We start from the raw sequence: 20,676 nt of genomic DNA, 5'->3' as shown, positions 1-20,676 counted from the left end.
CGGAGCCTCAGAGCCACTGAAGGTGTCGGAGTGGCACACTCACCTCCCTCTTCAGACCTTGTCAGCCCTGGGCTCCAGGGTGCACTGCTCTGCTGAGGGCAGCCATCTGGTCTGAGGGTGATGGGACAGGGAAGGGGCCCACCTTGTGTCACTGAGGCCCTGGGGTCTCTAATGACCTCTGTAACCATGTCATATCTAGCTTTTCTCTTGTTACTTTTTGGACATCAATAACCAAGGCAAATACCACCGGTTTTCTCTGCAACAATTCGCTGAGCACCCCCCCGCCCCAAAGAGTAAGGGCCACTGCTAGGTCTTGCTGTGGCTGCCCCAAAAGCTGACTGAGGCAAGGAGCCCTGGTGGCAGCAGTTTATCTGGGAGGTAAGGCCAGAAAGCTGAGGATGAAGTGGGGGAGGCAGAGAGAGGGATGGGAGGAAAGCTCACACAGGTGCCCCAGCACACAGAGGAACTACAGCGGGCACCTGGGAGGGAAGGCTGGCAATCTGTTGTTACTGCCACCCTTCTTGGGCTGAGAGAGGGAAGAGAAAGGTGTTGCACAGCAAAGGTGGCCAGGTGGTGGGAGAAAGCTGTGGGTGGAAGCAGGCACCAACAGCTCTGCTCCAGACACAGAGCCTGCCGAAAGGAGGCAGCCCTTTTGAGGCCCTGGGGGTAGAGCTGAGGCTCACATGGGACAGCGTCCAGACCAGCCTCACTCCACAGGCCCTGTTCGCCACTCCTATCGACAGCCTCCCTTGGACTCTTGTGCAGCCACCATTTCAAAAAAATGGTGACGGCGTCTACCCTCCTCACCCTTTGCCACGGTCCCCACAGCCTCCCCTGGTTTAAGGCCTGAAGCCACAGAAATGGATTCAGGAAACCCTACAAAATCTAAGTGGTGGCTTAGGGGCCAAAGCAGGAGGAGAAGAAATACCAAGTGGACATGGGCCCTGGGGGCTCCCACAAGCCCCTCACTTTCACGGTCATTCAAAACGGTTACTGAGAGAGGGTGATAATCTCCAAGGCAAGGCTTAGAAACAACTCCTTCTCCAGAAAACCCCAGGTCTTACCTTCCCATACTTGCTGAAAAGATTCTTCAAATCTGTAGCTCTTGTGGTAGAAGAAAGTCCACTAACCCAGAAATTTCTACCACAACTGCCACGACCTATTTCAAAAGAAAGGTTCTGGTCAAAACCATGATACCAAGATTCTGAGTTTTAAGATTAAAGTCATTCCAAAGGTGCTTTCACCACTTTCCCAAATGGCAGCACACCCAAAGCTGGCTGGGTGTGGGGGCCTGGCCCACTGTCCTCACAGGACCCTGAGCTACATAATGAGGCCCACCTCGACGGCCAGCAATGCCACTTACGGAGGAGTCGGGGGCAGTCAGGACCTTGGGAGGTTCCCTCAGAAAGCTGCGAATGGCATTACAAAGCCCAGTGAGGCTTTTTTAAAAACATCAAACAGCCACTATCAGTTTGTACCTGCTCTGAAAGGTGCTTCTCTCTTGGGCAGCACATGCCTCCCCACCTCTCCCCGATATGTATTCTTTTTAAAAAGAACATTCACTGACTAAAAAGGAATCTGGACCAGTGAAACTTCTTAGTTAGTGAATTTAATATAAGGCTACGGTGCTGATAAATCTGAAATACCACGTAACCCTGTGATATCTGAAACCAGAAGCATTTTTTCCATCTGCAAGTGTTACTGGGTTAAAGAATCTGCAAATCAGAGGGTCAGTCAAGACGGATGAGCTCAAGGTGCTCTAGCAAAAACAAGGGTCCGCATCAGATGGATATATTAACTCTGAGCAACCGGCTTGCTCCCTACAACCCTGAACCTGCAGAGTGAACAGCAAAGGATGGAGAAAGGCTCACAGGCAAATCTGCGTAAGAAACACAGTACGTCATCTAGAATCAAACCCTCCACTGCTGTGAGGCCAAACCTGCTCCCAGGGACCGGGGTGCCGCAGTGGCCTACCCTTTTCCTCTTTGGGAAGCCTTTTTGTGTCCGAGTCATCTTCGACAGAACTAGAGACAAAAAGATAATGTCACTCCAAAAGGTAGCAGCAGAGCGGAAACAAACTCAAAATTATAAATATGTGCTGAGTTTGCATACCTACCCGAAATTTAGTTCTGAAAAAATGATACCCCGACAAACTTGTATTGGAAATCTGACCTAACCATAAGATTTCAGACCCACAGGAGTTAATTAATTCTGCTGGGCTAAAGATAATTAGGAAGAATTAAAGAAAACAACCATGATAGGTTGAGAAAAGAAAAAAGATTATGTAAATCAGTTTAAAATAAACAAAGAGAATTAAAACATTCTTTAGCAGTAAAACTACAATTGCATCAGTCTGGCTGGCCAATTGCAGAAAAAACAGCTTATGTGTGTCATTAAACGACCAATGAAAAGGAGATAGCGTCTGGTCTAAAACTGAGAAAAAACAAACCTCATTTTCTGATCAGCGCCCTCACTGGCTGAGGACTCTTTAGGAGCCGGAGGGACTTCATTACAAGCTTCAAAAGCAAACTTCTTCACGTCTTCTTTGCTATCCCTGGGGTCTGGGCTTGAGGCTTCCTGGGGCGCTTCCGGGACCTCCTCGCTAGAGGCTTCCGCGGGCTCTGGGGCTGTCCTACTCTGCTCAACTGGCTTCTCTAGCCCTACAGGCTCACAGTCCGTCCGCGCGCCACCGCCTGTCTGCTCCGCGGGCTCCCTTTTCACTACCGCTAACAGGGTGTCTGCCTTGCTCGACTGAGCTTGCGCTGTTGACTCGCTGGCCAAATCTAAATCACCCTCTTCCGGATGGGCGCTGCCAAAAAGGTCCTCTTCCTCCGCAAGCTTTCTGTCTGGCCCCACGCTACTTGTATCCTGTGCAAATGGCTGCTCCAGCTCGGAACCTTCTTCTTTTACTGGCTCAGATTTACAAGTTTCCCCCAAAATGTCGAGTATTTTCTCATTTTCTACGGATTTAACAGGAATAGAATGGCACAAGGTTTAATTACCAGGGAAATCAAGCAATCACAAATGTGGAACTGGCACGGCTGCCACACTAACACGAAGAGAACCGCTAGCTACACAGAGATTGGAAAACCCGCGGGTACACAGTTACACTGGTTACACTACCTGCGCTCCGACCGACGGCTAGAGCAAGCCTCTACGCTACAGGGAAGAGAAAAGCATCCCAGAGATTTAACCCCCAAAACCTTCTGGCTGATTCTTGACAGTCTTCATTCTGTCGTCGTTTATACATGACTCTTCCAAATTTAGCTTCCAAAGTCCAAGTTGCTTAACTGAATGAATCACCATTCACTGAACAGCTCAATTTCCAAATTTCTTTGTATTTCTTTTAACAGAATAGTCCACCATGAAAACCAGTATCTCTTCCATCGGTGCTCTGAGATATTTGCAGTCCAGAAAGTGAATAGTATTGGTTTGGAATTCTCATGAAGAAACTCTTTCCTCTTCCGGAATCCAGTTACGTCTGAATGTTTTAAAATTTATCTCCCTACCACTACCTGCACTGCCTGAATTAAAAACCACAAAGTTAAGATACTGCCCAATATCACAAGATCTGTTTTGTGGGTACAGCGGTATCAGCTCTTAAGAGGCATACAAACTTTTTATACGTATGTTTAAGTGCCATTTATATTTCAAAAGGCATGAGACAGTTCAGCTCTCCAATAACATTTCGCAAAATGAAAAGTTAGCCACTTTCACAGATCTGGTGATACGGCTGGGTTTCCAATCTCTATGATCCTGGTATGTTCTGGATCGTAAACCTTTATTTAGAACAATGTATACTATAGTAAGGCAACTTTTAAAATTAAAAGAATTCAAATTAGAGAAGGTGGAAAACTAGAACGGTTTCAAACCCCCACTGGTAAGTTTTTCATTTAACAGTACCTGGCTCCAAGGATGGCTCTTCAATTTCCTGCAACGGAAAACATAAATAAGATTGTGCCAAATGAATGAAACCTATGGTTTATACCAAAAACTGTTAATAACTATAAAGGGAATTTTTAAAACATAAGTTACTGTGTATCAACTACATTTTAATAAAAATAAATAAATAAAAACTGAGAAACTCAGAAATCCAGCAAACGGAGAACCTGCACATCCAGGAAAAGAGCCCACACGGCTGGGATGACACCACGTTCTCGCAACCCCAGCCGCACACCTCAGGCCACTCTCAAGGGGCCTGGGAGCTGGTCCAGCCAGTCTGCCTGGTACCCACTGCCTGCCTGTCAATGCCATCACTCTTCACGGTGATGGACTCAGCACACGCAGACTCGTCTGTTCCTCTAGTCTGAACTTGTAAATGCGAGAACGGTGTTTTCATTTTTCTACCTTTAGTGTCCAATACAATGCCTGACCCATTAACAGTCGTTTTTCAGTTAATGTAGCATTCATTTCTGAAAATTCACAAGCCTGAGTGAATAGACACAGATGGACAGAACCCTGTTCGCCTGGTGGGCCTCCCCGGCCCACCTGAGCGCTCTCCAGAGAACGTATTGCTCCTCCCTTTATCTCCCGCAGTCAAAGCCCACACCAGGCCAGCCTGAATTCCTAGTACGACCCTTACTGAACCCTTCCCAGGAAACCCTGTTGATTCAGACCACTGCAATTCCTCACATCTGGTTTTATCATCTTCGGCCCCCGTGTCTACACTTTGCCACTGCAGCAAGCATGACCCTGTGGCCTGAAGCCTTCAGTACTGGCTCCTCTCACTACCTCCCTCCCTGGTGGTGCACTGGCACCCCACTTCCTGCCACGTCTTCCCTTGGCATTTGACTTGGGGGCCATCTCCTTGTAGAAAGCCTTCCCCTACTGGCTCCAAGGGTTACCCCACTGAGGAAGAGGCTTCTTTCAGTGTGTGCTCCCTGTCCCAGGTTCTCTCTGCACACAGAACATTACTCTGGTGTTCTAGCCAATACTGCTGAGTACCAGCTAGGTTCCAGGCCCAAATTTAAGCACCTTACATATACATGTATTGCTCATTAGATGGCCCTAGTTGGTTGGTACTATTGGAACCATCCTTTTCATAGATTAGGAGATTGGCACAGAGTGGTTAACAAACTTGCTCATACTCATCAACAAACATAGCAGAATGAAGGTCTGAGCAAGGCCATATGATCTAAGTCTGTGCATCAGTCCAGGCTTCTTCCCAATGTGTGTCTGTCTTACGGGGACAGGCTGAGAGGACGGAGACCATCCCCTTATTCATCTGTCTGTATCCAGGCTGACACATCACAGGTACCTCACCCCTCAGTAAAGGCACATGGATGGCGTGCAGCACCTTCCACTGGGCACTGGCCTGTCATTCTGGGAAGCCCTAGGAAACCGCTCACTTTCCCCACAGTTCCACTTCTGGGTGATCCACTTTTTGTCCACATGATGTAGTACCCCACTCTAGGAAGACAACTGACGCAAAGGATTGTTCCAGGCAGAATGCGTATTTCTCCAAAGTTCTCCAGAGAGAAGTGACTACATTCCTGTCTTCTCTGGGAGGGTCTACGTATTTTCCAGGTTTACATGGGTGTCTTTAACCTAGAAAGATGCTCCAGAACATGACAAGACCCAGGCCCTCCATCCCCTTCTGAGTCAGGTATGTGTTGTGTCACTTCATAGCTGAAGAGACACCAGACCTCAAGGTGAGCTGAGTTCCACCAAGTTTTCCTTAGCTGGGGTTTTGGCTCATCAGAAACAGGCCTTGCCTCTGCCTGGTGGGAGCAAATGGAGACCTTGTGCGGAAGGTGATTTGTAATTAAGTACCACAAGGTTATCAACAAAAACAAGGACAGGCACAAAGTGACTAGGTTTTCATTTCCTCACAAAAGCTTCCACTGGAATAAAACAGCTACCCAGGTTTATTCCAGTAATTTACGTCTGCATTAGCTGGCAGAAAAATTGGGAAGAAACTCAAGACCCAAATTTATGCAAATCATACCTGATATGCCCATCTCATCAGCTCTGAGACTTACTATTTACACAGATGGTAGCGAGAGAGCCAAGATGACACAGTCATCAAGAGAAATCTGTGCATTTTCTGTGAGAAAAACTTCTTGAAGGCAGAACCAGAACTCTTGAGAACAGCCCTTCCCAGCTGTGGAGTTGGTCCGGCTATGCTAGTCCCTGTACCCTCACCTGGGCCCCATCCACCTCCCTAGGGAGGGCACCCCTGCTGTTTCATCTAGCAGCCCTTCTGCACAGGATGCCCCCCCAGATCCCAGCAGACGGGCCACCTTTCCACCAGCAGCCAAGCCAACGAGTCCTTTGCAATAGGCACGTTGTATTTGGGAAAGTGGAAAGCAAAACCCACTCTAATTTAGATGCTGCCAATAGAAAACTTGCAAATGACTTTTACTTGGAAATGTCACACAATGTCTGAAATGATTTCCAGAAACTTAAGTGTGACTTTGATTCTGAGATTATTGTGACATGCATCAATTTACCTGTAATATAGTGAAGTCAGATGATGAAGTATCTAAATTGTTTATAGTTTCTTTGTCCTCTATCTGTAAAATAAATGGAGAACCGTTTATTACATCAATGATGAGGTAACATTACGGTACATACATACAATGAAAAGTAATAGCCACAAAAAAATATGATTTCACTGTGACTGAAATAAATGTTTTATGTAAATATATGCCTGCAGACCCACTAAAATACATTGTGTGGATTTCAAGATGCAAAGCCAAACAAAGAATAAGAGTCTAAGCAAAGCAGAAAGAAGGTGAGAATTAGGCAGCACACAGAGTGGCTCAGCAGATCGCAACACCAGGCCTGGGGCTGCTCTTCCTGTGACAATGTCCAGCTGGACTGGGGGTGGAAAGGAGCACAGGACTACCAACATCCAGGGGCCCGCTGAAGGCCCACCTGCAGGGGGAGAACAACTGGCAGGCAGAGTTTCCATTCTAGGAGGTGGACTCCAACCAAGGGGGCAAGGGATTTCTCACACATGAAAAGGTGCTTCATAAAAATCACTGTTGTGTTAATCAAAATAATTGCCTGTTTACTAACCCTGAGGCTGGTATATGGCGGATGCTGTTCCAAGTATTTCCTGAGTGTGCACTGTCATTACCTTTAGGTGACTGAGAGCCACCCTTGCACCACTCCTTCCTTCCTTCCTTCCTTCCAACACAACCATCTCCAGGTAGCCTAGGCACACTCCGGAGTGCGCAGGCACACGTCCATGTCAGAGATCATCTTCTCGCTGCCTCAGTGGCAGCGCATTACTCAGTACCCTGCCTTATTTTCACCTCTCCATTGGAGGCTGTTTTAGTTCATATAAATCTGCGTGGTTCGTTTAGATGGTTATGAACAGTAATACCTATATTACTGAAGTACAAATAAATTCGGGGAAGACAGTGGTAAGCCTATGGTGCTATGTGCCCAGCACTACTCAACCTGGGGCCAGCAAACCTTCAATCAAGGGCCAGTGAATATTTTAGGCTTTGAGGGCCAAATCATCTCTTTTAAGATCACTTTGCTGTTTTATTGAGGGATCAACCATAGACAGCAGCTACAAGTAGGTGTGGCTGTATTCTAATACATCTTTGGCCAGTATGATGAATTTTAATCAATTAATGATAAATATTCATCTAGTTAATCCTCTAAAAACCTACTGTTTTTGCAAATGAGACCCAGAGAGGTTAGGTAACTTGTCTAAGGTCCCACAGCAAGTTAAGCGGCAGACCTCTAGTCAATAGTTTTAATGCTTAATCAGTTCCCAACTCATTAACAATTAATTCTTAATTCCAAAAATCATAGTAACTTAACCATTACTGATGCATACATTTAGGGGGTTTCCAGGCTTTTGTTACTGAATGTGTTACTTTTTATCAGAGGGGGAAAAACAGCCGTAAGGGAAAGCAGTCAGTAGAGAAGGGCGCGTGCTTCTGCTCCGCTCCTGTGTTCTGGTGCTCCTTTTCAGAAAGCCAGTGAATGAGACTCACCAGAAAAAGAAGCAAAGTAAGAGAAAATAAAGACTGCACACACTATCTGTATCAAAACAACTTAGTCATTTCTCAAAAATCAAATGCCCTGTTCAAAGATGACAGTCTAAGGATACCGAGAATCAGTTCCAAGAGAACACGCGAAACTCTTCCGGGGAAGAGCAAAGCCAGTCGACAGGGGCACACAAGAAGGTCTCCCCCGGAACAACTCAGAAGACACACTCTGCAAGAGATCTGCGAACCACTATGAAAACGAAGTGCCTCCCCACACAGGTTCCTACAGAGACATGTGGCAGCTTCTGCTGTTCACTGCCTTTGTCTAGCTGACAAACATGCATCCTTGTAGAAACAAGCTGAGAAATCGAAGGCACCAAGACGATGTGGTCTACGAGTTAGGTACCTGGACTCTGGGATCAGCTGGTCTTCATTCTTTATAAGCTGTGTGCTTTTTACTTCCCAAGCCCCTCGGCTGGAATCAGGCACACCAGCAGCTCTGTGTTGCGCTGTGGTTAGGCCAATAAAGAGCCACGATGCCTACTGCCTGGCAGAGTCCAATGAATACTACTCGTTAGAACTGTGTTATAATTTGGTTTGTTTCTAACAGGAAAAACACCCAGGCTTTAGAACAATGTCAAAGCTTAGTGCAAGGCTGACTCATAGGAGAGCACAAACAGGCTCCTAACAGGAAAAGACTCCCTTTCAAGCTCTTTCTGTTCCAGCACTCTTGAGGCATCCAAGCCGTAACACCACAGATGACCTCCTGTAAGGATGGTCTTGAACAGTGTCCCTGAAATGCTTAATGCTACATTATGCAAATGGTAGCATATACTCCTGCTCTTGACGAGACACCACTTTTCAATGAAACAAAGTGCTGTTTTCAAAATCAACTGAATGGTACATGGAACAGATGAGCCATTATCCTGAACTGGCATCAAAAGAACTTGATTCCAAACAGAAAACACATCATCTGTTATATTTGAGGAGCTGCTATATTCCAGTACATTCCAGAGACTCTGCCGAGTTACCTACAGAATGTTCTTGAAGCTGCTCAGGAAACTCTTTCATATCTCCCTCGACTAGCTCTCTACTGTCAGCCAGGGACTCGGGGAGATGATCAGCATCCTCATCTTCCACACAATCTGCAACGCTGCCATTATCGATTTCTGCTTCATCCAGCACGCTGATATCCATCATGTCAATGTCCTGCAAGTTCTCCAGACTGGTTTCAGCATCCTCCTGTGACGAAACAAAGTAAGCACCGCGTGACTGCTGCGGGCCCACCCGGCCCACTCACTCACTGACAAGGCTGCACGTACCTGTCCGTCTCCAGAATTTTCCTCCAGTCCGTTATCTTCCACACCCTCTTCTTCGGGTTTACGCCCTGAAGAGAGAATCGTTTCAGCATGACATCAGTTTTAAGTATTTTCCAGAAGCAAGGACTTTCACTTTCATAGGCCTTGAGCACTACAAAAGTGGACACCTAGAACAGCTGTGGCCTTCCCTGTGACCCAGGAATGGGAAGGTCATTATGGACAAAGGAGCCCTTCCCACCCCAGGCAGAGAGGCTCTGTTCTCACCGAGTGGCCGTGAAAGCACAGGGAGCTGGCAATGAGCTGAGCCGAGGTAGATCAGACCTGTTTTAAGGCCTGGCTTTTGTGTCAAGTGACTTTTGTTGTCGGGAGACAGATCACATACAAATGTGTTGCTTTCTACTTAAGTAACAAAGAACGTGTTTTCCCACAGAAACAATGACATAAATTGAAACACAAATAAGCAGAGAAGCCATTCACAATGTTACCTACCACCCAGAGTTCGCCCCCATGTAATCACGTACTGACACATACAGATAGCCCCATGTTTTGCTATGTATGTTCTACAATTGTAAAAATAGCACTGTGCTACCATTCTGTAATCTTTTCACTTCATGTTAACATATTTCCATATACTTTAGTGGCTTTATACAGATACACCATCATTGATATGATTAATATGGCTGGAAATTTCAGAATGCTTACAAAGATGAACATCCTGGTAATTATTTTTGCACAAAGGCAATTATTCTAGGTCCTATTCCTAGAAACACATCCCCAAGACAAAGGGATTTTTTAAGACTTTTATTAAACAAAATAAAACCTCCCACAAACCCACAATACCATCAAGAGATCCCAGAGGCAGTGACTATAAATCATACAGGTCCAGCTAGTGAAAAAAAGTGCCAGTCTTTCTAAAGCTTTGTTAAAATCAGCCATTTTTCTTTCTCCTTGCCAATGTGCTAGGCAAAAAAGGACTACTTGTTTTAATCTGAGTTTATCTGATTGCTCAGGTTGAATTATTTATTGTTGGTTATTTGCAGTTTCGTAAAAATTTCTCACTTACATCCTTTCTCCATTTAAAAACATCTCTTCCATTTCTCACTTTATATTTGCCATATATAAAACACAATCCCCCCCCCACACACAGTTCTTCCCCCATCTCTTAACTTTCTGGGTTTTGGGTAAATTTAACTTTCATGTAGCCAAGCCATTAACTGGCTTTTACATATAAATGGTTCTTACCAAACTTCATGTTTATAGGCACTTCTCCACACTAAGACCACATAAATACGCCTTCACCTGTTTTTTTTTGTTTGTTTTCTTTCATTTTTTTACATTTAACTTTTTCAGTTTTGTGCTGAGACAATTTTCCAAATTGCTGTTCAATTTGGGAGCTGGTTTCCCCACACCATGTGCTAATCTTTTTTCTCCTCACTCATGTGACATGTTGGTCCTGCTCATCATTAGATTCCCTTATATGCCTGGGATGATTCAACATTTCTCCTCCCTTCCACTGACCTCGCATTCTTGTTCCAGTTTTAATTTGTGGAAGTACAGTATTTCTTAAAATATAAAGTATTGAGATTAACTAGGAAAAAAGGAAACTAGGAGAATGGCTTAGCTTCAGGTGTGTGTTCAGGAGGCTAGTAAATTTAAAAATCAAGAAAATATGAGTAACATTAAGAGGGTGAAGACATTTTCAGGCTCTTATTTCACTTATTAGACAACTTTGACTCTGTTTTAAAAAATGAGGACATGGTTTTCCTTAACTCCCTTCACTTAACCCCTTAATATTTCATAGCAATAGTTTGTAACATTCACAAGCTGTTCTGCAGACAGCAGTTCACACAGAGGGCAGGTATGCTGGCACTTTCATCCCAATAGTATTTATGTAGTCATTTGCCTTTATTTTTTACACAAATGCTAAAATGAGTTAAATAAATAAAATAAAATGATAACAGACAGCTGAAGCAAAATGGAAATTCACGAAAAAATGAAATTTTTGGTCTCAAAAGCAGGCTTGCTAAAATTAAACTATTTTCAATGTGAAGAATAAATGCTAAGTATGAAATACATGAAATATACTGTCGAGAGCATGTCTCAAAAGCACAGTGCAGGGTAAGGTTTGTTTTGGAGCTATAGCTCCTTACACGAAGGCGGCAGGAAGGGATACTCACTGGCCACCCCTGCCCGGCTACAGTACATTCCTGCGGCAGAACCTCAGGAACATACTCCCTACAAGGTCCTTCTCTCAATGTGAAGATCATTTTTCAAAGCTATTGTTTTTTTTAAGTAATAAAAGGAAATAGACACTAACTTGCCTGTATTTAATGATTAATCTCCTAAGAGCATAAAATGTAACATTTGGGGAGGTGGGTGGCAAGAACCTAGACCTAATCATTTATACTGTAACTGAGGCTAAAAAAAACTCAGGGATACAAATTTCCTTATAGCAAGTGTTATCTGATTTTTCCATATTCTAGTCTCAATTCATGTTTTCAGGAATATCTCATCAAGGACCAGAGGATCATAACACTAACACCAGAATCTAACACATTATTACAGGCAAACAGCCTCGGTGGCTGGCTGGGAACCCCCCATCACTACTGTATTCCTATGGCAGAACATGCCTAGAGCTTCTAATTGCCTGGAACTCAACCCAGTGGTCAGTGTAATATGCCAGGAAGATGCACCAGCAGCATTTCCACAGATTTATTGTATTTGACAAAGCTGATAACATTCTAGAATACATGGACTGGTTTCTGTGTCCAATCCTATCCAGTTATTAGGAAACTCAAAAGTTACCACAAACTTGTCACCCCGTTTACACTGTATTTCTTTTACAAGAAAGTCAGGTCCATCAAGCAAAATCAATCTTCCATTTCACAACCACCTTCCGCCCTGGGCAGTAGGCACAAGGGCACTGCAGGCCCACCCCTCCGGGGGGAATTCTTCCAGTAAGAAGTGACAGGACAACATCAATAGAAAATCGTGATCTACCATAATCTCCATACAAAACGCGCACCAGCGCTGGATGTTTATCAACAATCACTATCCTGGTCATCATCACCTGCTCTCAGCTTCTAACACCAAGTTGTTTTATTTCCTGGGTGGCTTTGTGTGGAAGGGTAGAAACAGCTCATCACGAACACCAGTGAGCGGCACTTGGGGCTTCAGGGCCACTGTGGCATCTACAGCTGGAGAAAGGGGGTGCCTAACATCCATCTTGCAGGTGGGGCGGCGGCAAAGCACGCTGCCCTCTGGTGGTTTGAGAACCCAGCTCTACTTAACCTGCTTTTAGTCTTGCCAAGTTTTCCTCGCCTTCACTGTCTCTCTAGACCTGATCTCCTCTTATTGGATGGTACCTCTATACTGGGAATTTAGGCATGTGTTTGGAGTGAGCAGCAGGAGAGAACAACACACTTCTCTCTGAATTCTTAGCCTTACCAGTACTGTCTCCACTGAAACACAGTACTATAAGAATTATTATAAAAAAAAAATGTATGATGGGGAAAAAAAATTCCTATTTTAGGAAAGACGCCCTACTTTCCAAAGATGAAAAACAATGAGCTTAAGCCAACACAAAATTAATGTGAATGAAAAATAGCACTCTGGCAGAAACTAGACTGAAGTGCCATCTTTAGTGCGAAGGGAGAAGGTGCCCCTCAAATCCTTCCTCCACAGAGTAGTGACACCCTAGCTGGCAGCCTCCAGAAGCAGGAAGGTGCTCTGCTCTTGCCCCTGCCCCTGCCCCCAGGCCCCCCTTACGTATGATTCCATCTTCTGTTAAGCCTCTGCCTCGGAGATTATGGCTAAACTCACCTGTTAGATGGTCTACACTGCCTTCTGCTGAGATTCCCCACAGTACCCCACATGGCCTGCTGCATATGTGGGGAGGCCATCATCTTAAAACATTTGATTACATAATTATGTAATTATACACATACACTCATTCAAAGATTCATACTCATTTCACTGTAAATTTTACTTTGTTAATAAAAGATTCACCTTCATAAATATATGGAAAAAAGCTAGTCTTTCGTCTCCCTACTGTACTTGTAAGAGGTAACCATTGTTATCAGGTTCTTCAAAGCGTTTTCTTGGGCATTAACATACACATACAAACAGAAACAGATGTGTCATGTAATGAGACTGCACAGGGCACACACTGCTGTTACTTGCTCCTGTTACTAACAGGCCCTGGAATGCCTTCCTGCACTACACAGGGATCCACCTACATCCTTTACTCCACTCTATAATGTTCCTTTGTTTAGTTATTTCCACCTCAAGGTTATTACCATCTCCAACAACTGCCATCTCCTCAGCCCCTTGACAATTGTAAACTTTTACCAATGTGACAGAAAAAAAAGACATTTCTTTATTTTTATTTGCTTTCCTTTCAATCACTAGCAAGGGGAACTCTTTTTGTATATAGGCCATGTTTGTTTTTTCTTTTATCTGTCAACTACTTGTTCATAGTCTCTATTCTTCGTCAATTGGACTATACTCCTTACTGGTTTAGATGCTGTAGTATTTTTTCCCAGTCTATTATGTGTTTTAATTATTAATGGTACCTTCTCTCCAGAGACTACTTGCACATAGCCAAGTATCAGTTTTAGTCTCATTTCAGGTCTTTCTTACCACTATATTCCACAAGTACTATTTCAGCTGGAATTTCTATTTTGAGTGGAATCAAGTTAAGAATAGAGCTTCTCCCCCCACCCCCACCCCCTCAGATAAATAGCCAACTGGGAAATCCTTGGTGCCACCTCAAAATGAAGAAATCCTGAAACGTTCCACTGTTTCTAATATACTGTTAAAATTAGAGCAAGTCTACATCACTGGTTTTTCTAAATCCTAGTTTTCTTGTGCATTTTCTTTCAGATTAATTTTAGAACAAGTTCCAAATTTTCTTTTTAGATACTCTGGGGGAGAATTGACAGCTTTTTGATATTAAGTCATCCCATCTGGGAAAATGTAGCCATGTCAGAAGTCTTGAATATTTCCTTGAGAGGCTTGATTTACTATTTAAGAAAACCATGTGTATACACACACACACACACACACACACACACACACATATAAAAACTGTCCACCAGTCAATTTCTTGCTTAAGTCTTTGACTTGCAGATGATGATGTTGACACCTCAAAAATCCAAGAATCAAGTGATAATTATAACTAGCTCTTGAGTTTGGGAGATACACTGTTCATATTAGACAACGCTTTATTTTTTCAGTTTTTTCAAGTTGTCATTGGCTTATTTCTGATTGTTTCACCAGGATTTAATCACATGAGGCATATTCAGCCCAAAAGGCCATACAAACCCAGCGCTCATCTTGAAGGAACTGCCATTAATAGCGGAGTCCCACTCGCCACAGAAAGGAACAAGGATGCCTGGAAGAAAATCAGTCCCCACCTGGGGTGCGGGAAGGGAAAGCATAAGAGACCACAGCCCCCTCTTGGGCCAGAATGTAGCTAATGCTGCAAGACTGATACGGACATGTCAAGAGGACTCAGGAGCCCGCTTAAAGGGCTCTCACTGGGACAATCTGAGTGTCAAAATTAGTAATGACCATGAAGAAAGGTAACCTACTGAATAAAACAAGAATCCTTCAGTTCATACTGATAAATCAGAGAGAACGGCAAGCTATCCCTTATGGTAGAAAACCAACTGACAAATGCTGAAGGAATAATAAATTTAGAGAAACTCTACTGGACAAGAATCAGTGGATGATGAAATGGGTTCCTTCATCCTTTTATGAAGATGACAGGGTAGTCACATGTCTCAAGTTCTCTTCCTCCTAGATACAGTTACAAAGGACAAGAGAGTAACTTTCCAGTGAAGAAACCTGACCAACACCTCTTTTAAGTCAGTTAGTGAAATGCACAGCATGTGCCTTTGCAAAGGATGCACCGAAGTCCAGTGAAATGCCGACCAAAATGTACAACTGCGCCTAATCATGAGAAAACCAAACCCAACCAACCAACCAACGCCCCCCCCCCAAAAAAACAGACTTCAAAATAAATGGTCTGTACTCTTCAAAAATGGCAATGTTACAAATCCAATGACAGTCTTAGGAACTGTTCCAGATTAAAGGAAACCAAAGAGACATGACAACGGAATGGAAAGCATGACCCCAGATTTTTTTCCTTTTGAGCTATAAAAAATATTATTGAAACAAAGGACTGCATCTAAGTAAGTTCTAAGCTTATGTAATAGCATTGCATCAATGTTACTTTCTTGCTTTTCCTAACTATGGTTATGTAAGGGCCTTGCTTTCAGGCACTCCTGCAGTAGGAAGGGCAAAGGAGCCCATGTCTGCAACTCACTCTCAATTATTTCAGGAGAAATACACACAACATCCATGCACACAGGGAGAGAGGAGGGAGAGGAAAGAACAAAACAGAGGTAAACTGCTAACATTTACGGAATCTGGGTGAAGAGTATATGGGTCTTTCTTCCCTTACTTATTCTTGCATCTTTTCTCTATGTACGAGAGTCTGTCAAAATGAAGAAAAAATCTAGCAGCACAGGATCAGGTGGTAGCTTAAAACATACACGCTGACTTCGCTTTTCCAGGTAATTTTACTTCACCAGTAATTATTGTAAAAGACTCTGGTATATGAATTACTGGTGTAAAACTGTTTTGGAGGAGTTATGAAATTACATGAGATATGTTTTCTGGGATTATGATGAAAATAATCAGTACAAATCATTCTGAGTGTTCATAAAACAGATCAGAAGAACTCAGTTAAATCGTGACATCTAATAGTTAAACTAATAGTTAAACTAATAGTTAAACTAGAACTTACAGGTTTGCCCTCTCAAATAGCAAACTGTACTGCAGAGTTCCAGAACAGAACGAATTACACTGAGCAAACCAGACACGTTTGTACTAAATGGTTCTAATTTACCTAAGGTTCTAGAACAGGAAAAACTAATCTATGGTGAAAGTCATCACAACTGTTTTTTTGGGTGGTGGTGGTGTATGTGTGGGACTGGGAAAGGGCATGAGAAATCTAATAGAAATGTTCCATTTTTTGGTCCTTACTTACCTCACATCACGTGAAAAAATAAAATCATAAATATTATTCTACAATGTAGAATATTTTTTATAACTTTAAAGCAAGGTGGGACTTTTAAAAGCACAGTATAAAATCTGGGAACTACATAGAATAGGTTGACAACATTGCCTGTATTAAAGATTGACACCTAAATGACCTAATAGCACAAACAAGTCAACAAACTGGGAAAAAACAATTGCAACATTTTATAGAGACCAAGCCCTCAAAAGTCAGTAAGACAAACAACCCAGCAGAAAAAGGGGCAAAGAACATGAAAAGGCAATTCAGAGAATACAGAAATATAGACACCAAGCATCAGAAGCTTCTAAACAGTGAAGATAAGCAAATGAAAGCCTAACCTGTGGAGAAATGCAGTAAGTACAATGAAGTATTTTTCTTTTACGTAAGAGGCAACATTTAAGAAGATAAACAATATTCGATGTTAAGTGAGAATTTAAAGAAATAGGCATTCCCTGCCATTGTTGGTAAAGAGATCAACGCAGCCTGTTGAGAATGATTTCTCAGTGGCTGTTTCAAAATAAAATACATATATACTTGACTCCAGAATTCTACTTCTGGTTCAATTATCAAAAAATATATCCTTTTAACTATACAGAGATACTTCTGGTTCATGGCAGCACTGATAATCAGAGATGCTGAGTAAAAATTGGAAAAAACCACAATAGTCTAGTAACGAGACTAATGAGCTAAACTGGGGCACATTTGTATGAAGGAGTACTACAAACAGTTAAAAAAGAATGAAGTCTTTCTAAAATATACACACACGGGTATGAGCCTGTCTTTACATATTTACTTTTAAATGACAGCATACACACAGAAAAGTCTGGGAAAGCATGTCCAACCTTCTAGTAATGTGTTACCTCCTGCTTGGAAGGGAAGGAACTTTATTTTACTTAATGCATGTCTGTATTTTTAAATACTTTAGTTCAAGCATTCCTTTTTTGTTGTTAAAAGAAAAATGAAAAGCAGAAAAGGAGATCCACAGGCTCTCCTGCCCGCCACAACCAGCTGCGGACTTTCCAGTGCTCTTTGCCTTGACAAAGACACTGACGCAGGCAAAGCCAAACACGCACACTGTACCACAGAAGGGACTTCAGTCCAAAGTGAGGTGACCGACTGCTGCTCCCCCAGAGCTCCCAGTACACAGCAGAGCTGCCTCTTAGACATCTCAGACCCAATTCTGCCTGCTCCCCCGACCTCCCTCGGGTAATATGAATATTTCATTGTTTTGGGGCCCAAGCAACAAAGCCTCCAATTACCAAGGGATCTTCCAGAATAGTCCGAATGCCCAGTTTTAGCAGATTCTTTCTTAGAATAGTAGTTGAATGTTACTGAATTGAATTACTGAGTAAATACCAAGGGAGAAGACAGACAAGACACGGCTACTGTTTTCAACAATCTGGTTATGCCACAAGGTAGGATGACGAAGTGTTAAAGTGAGGTCTAAGGGACCTAAAGGCCGTGGCAGAGCAGAGGGCTGAAGGACAGGGGTTGCTGTAGGTGGGATCAGGAGTCGTCTCCTTGATGCACTAGGACTTGAAAGCAGATGGGGAAGAGGGGGGTTGGAAAGCATAAGCTGAGGCACAGGGGGCCAAGAGAGTGAACCACATGTTCAGAGACTGATTAACTCTCAGGATGTAGAGAGGAAGGTGGGGCGGGGGGGAGAATGGAGATTTGGGGGTCAGGCAGTGAGGCAGGTTGGTAGTGCCATGTGGAACGTGGCTTTCATGCGGTAGGCAGTTTTTGAAAGTCTGTAAGTGACAACTCTGTTTTGGCCAGGTGGTATTTAAAGGGGGAATTATTTTCTGCAAGTTAGAGCAACTTGGAGAGGAGACTTAAGCAGTCCTACACCCTCTCTATTTAAAGGCGGTTAAGGGTCCGGATAGGCAAAGGATGCTGAGACACCTACAGAGGAAAATGAGTAAAGATGCAAACCCACCTTCCATCCTGTTTGAATTCCCAAGCACCATGGAAACAAAACACAGTAGAGGCCCCTGAGGCCCTTTATACTCACTGGGCAGTCCACACCCTAAACACAGCCAAGTACAGAAGGCACATTAGCAAAGGAAGTAGTTCTGAAGAAGGGCTTAACATTAGTGGTGCTTCTAAAATCCTCAATACCTTTGTTGGATCTCTTTGATGTCTTCTTGTTTCCTTCAGAGGTAATTTCGATTTCATCAGGATTACCCCCTTCATCTTCAATTGCCTAAAGGGAAGGTAAGAGAAAAGATCACCAAAAATTTGAGGCAGTATGCAAGACCTGACCTCACTTTCACAGAAGCTTCGGGCCGCTGAGCTGGAAGGGGCCTCGCCCACGCCTTCTTGCTCTGTACTGGAGTAAGGGCTCTGCTGGCTGGCTGACCCCTCCGGTTCTTAGCTGTCCGTTCTTAGGCAGATCTACTTAAGATTGCTCTGAGCTTTATACTCTGGAACAAGAAGCTAATGAAAGTACTTACCCTAAAGGCAGTTGTGAGAACTGTATCACCCATGTACAGCAAGCATTCAACAAACGTCTAGCTTATTTTTAACACTATTATCACCACAATCTGGTTCATCCTATTCATGAACCCAATGGAGCTCAAAAAGGGAAAGGCACCCTCTCATTTCCTATGGCTTCATCCAACAATGTGCTATTCGACCCTCTGTGACCTTCTCTCCAGCCTGTGCCTGCACACAGCACTGTCGGGACAGAATACTGATAACTCATGGGCTGAATCCCTACAGGGTGGGGCATGGGAATGGACACAACAGTATTACCTCATCAGAGCGTACCTATCTATGACTGGCTCCAAAGGCCTTGTTCTAACCACTAGGTAACCTGGCTTAAAGGACACAATTTATGTGGATCTCTTGGCAGGCCCCGCCTCTTATTCCCTAGAACTTGTCTTTCACTGGAATCGCCCCCTTCCATGCTGAAGGAGGCACTCAGCCATCAGCACTAAACAGGCCGAGGAAGACATCCTGTGTAACAGCAGGCTTCCTGGTGCTGTGTCTTACTTGATAATTGATAACCCTTTCTCTCTTCACTGTATTAGCCTATAAGCACAAGTTCCATTTAAATCCACTTCAAATACTGTTTCACTTGTGGACAGTTTCACAAGTCTCAGATTCTCAGGAGCCTTCCAGCTTGGAAGTCCAAATTTAGAATGTGGTTTCGGACTCCACAACTAACTTGTACCAGAAATGAAGAAAATCTTTCCCTTCGCTCCAGAGCAAGATACAGAAATTGGAGATCAACTCTGGAATCAAGAAAGCACAACCAGGAAAGTCCCCCACCCTACTCCAGGTAACAGAAGATTCTGGAACACCACCAGGAGAACTGCAGAACTGCCCCAGACAGAAAGTGTGCCGTTTTGCTCCTCAGTGTCTCAGCATCATCCCTGCAGGGGCTGTGGCTTTACGTCAGCCTTAGAGGCTTTAGTAAATTATACTCTGCATTCTCTCCACCTTTTCCTCTTTTGTCCTTCCTGGAAAAATAAACCAAAGAGGAACACTAAATGGAGGATGGAAGTGGAGAGGAAGAGGTCAGTAACTGCAGACTTCCTTTGTTGGGAAGCAGATGAGTCTACAGGCTGTGGCCTCATCCCTAACTAGAAAGATGTATGGCTCTGAGACTGGCGAGGTGGGAGACTCTTGAGGTCACACACTGGTCTCAGCCACCTGCCTGACAGGAAGGTTCAACGCCATCCTATCAAGACTGCAACCTTGCAGAGAGGGGTAAAAAGGACAAAGGTCCTTCTCTGGGGCTGACCAGGGCCCTGGTGGCTAAGAACGCGGACCATATCTGCCCTGGGGGCAGCCCTCACCCTCCCTGCATTTTCTCCAGGCAAAAAGTGTCGGTCCATAAACTGCCTTCCTTGTCTGAGTGAAGGAGGTTAGTATCCATAGTAAAAGAAACACAAGCTCCAGCGAGGAAGGCGCAACTGACTCTGCACAAAATCAGTTCACCCTGGAACCCAAGCCTGGTCATTCAGAAAGCAAGAAACAACCCCTGCTTCCTGTCAACAGTAATCGTTTACAAATAAAACCCCAGTTTTCAGTTGTTCAGGAGGCAGGAGGGTGGAATGAGCCAGCAAGCATCAGGGTCTCCGGGGTGGGGGTGGGGGACAGGCAGCCAAGCCGACAGCATTATTCCGGAGAGGCCCCGAGACAGGCGTAGTTAGGCAGGAAAAACGCAGCGACAGTCGCCAACAGCAGTAGGAGAGACCCCAAGGGCACTGGAAGGGCAGAAACTGGCACGGTCCTCGGCGCTTTCCCTCCCACGCCTCGGAGCCCCTCGAGGCAGGGGCGGGAACCCCGCTTGGCAAACGGCGGGCGG

The 20,676-nt window shown here is 44.1% G+C and overlaps 1 protein-coding gene across 6 annotated transcripts in view; it reads right to left on the bottom strand.

Annotated features, from left to right (window-relative positions):
* Nucleotides 1-20,676, bottom strand: part of SAFB (scaffold attachment factor B) — a 29,169-nt gene that overhangs the window by 7,264 nt on the left and 1,229 nt on the right. For 4 of the 6 annotated variants that reach the window (XR_005061332.2, XR_005061333.2, XM_017672282.3 and 1 more), the window contains exons 2-10: nucleotides 18,480-18,564; nucleotides 18,298-18,387; nucleotides 9,275-9,339; nucleotides 8,988-9,194; nucleotides 6,453-6,515; nucleotides 3,904-3,931; nucleotides 2,450-2,960; nucleotides 1,975-2,024; nucleotides 1,065-1,159 (exon numbers count right to left, since the gene is read on the bottom strand). Coding sequence is in view for 4 of the 6 variants with exons in the window: in XM_017672282.3 (XP_017527771.1) it covers nucleotides 1,065-1,159; nucleotides 1,975-2,024; nucleotides 2,450-2,960; nucleotides 3,904-3,931; nucleotides 6,453-6,515; nucleotides 8,988-9,194; nucleotides 9,275-9,339; nucleotides 18,298-18,387; nucleotides 18,480-18,564 (1,194 nt within the window). In the remaining 2 variants the exon portion in view is untranslated. The remainder of the gene's footprint in view (nucleotides 1-1,064; nucleotides 1,160-1,974; nucleotides 2,025-2,449; nucleotides 2,961-3,903; nucleotides 3,932-6,452; nucleotides 6,516-8,987; nucleotides 9,195-9,274; nucleotides 9,340-18,297; nucleotides 18,388-18,479; nucleotides 18,565-20,676) is intronic. The other 2 variants (XM_017672284.3, XM_017672283.3) reach the window with 1 other exon arrangement.

This window comes from Manis javanica, chromosome 13 (assembly GCF_040802235.1).
Source record: "Manis javanica isolate MJ-LG chromosome 13, MJ_LKY, whole genome shotgun sequence".
Classification (NCBI taxonomy): Eukaryota; Metazoa; Chordata; class Mammalia; order Pholidota; family Manidae; genus Manis; species Manis javanica.
The sequence above is the reverse complement of the archived record's forward strand: the minus strand, read 5'-3'. Positions and strand labels throughout refer to the sequence as shown.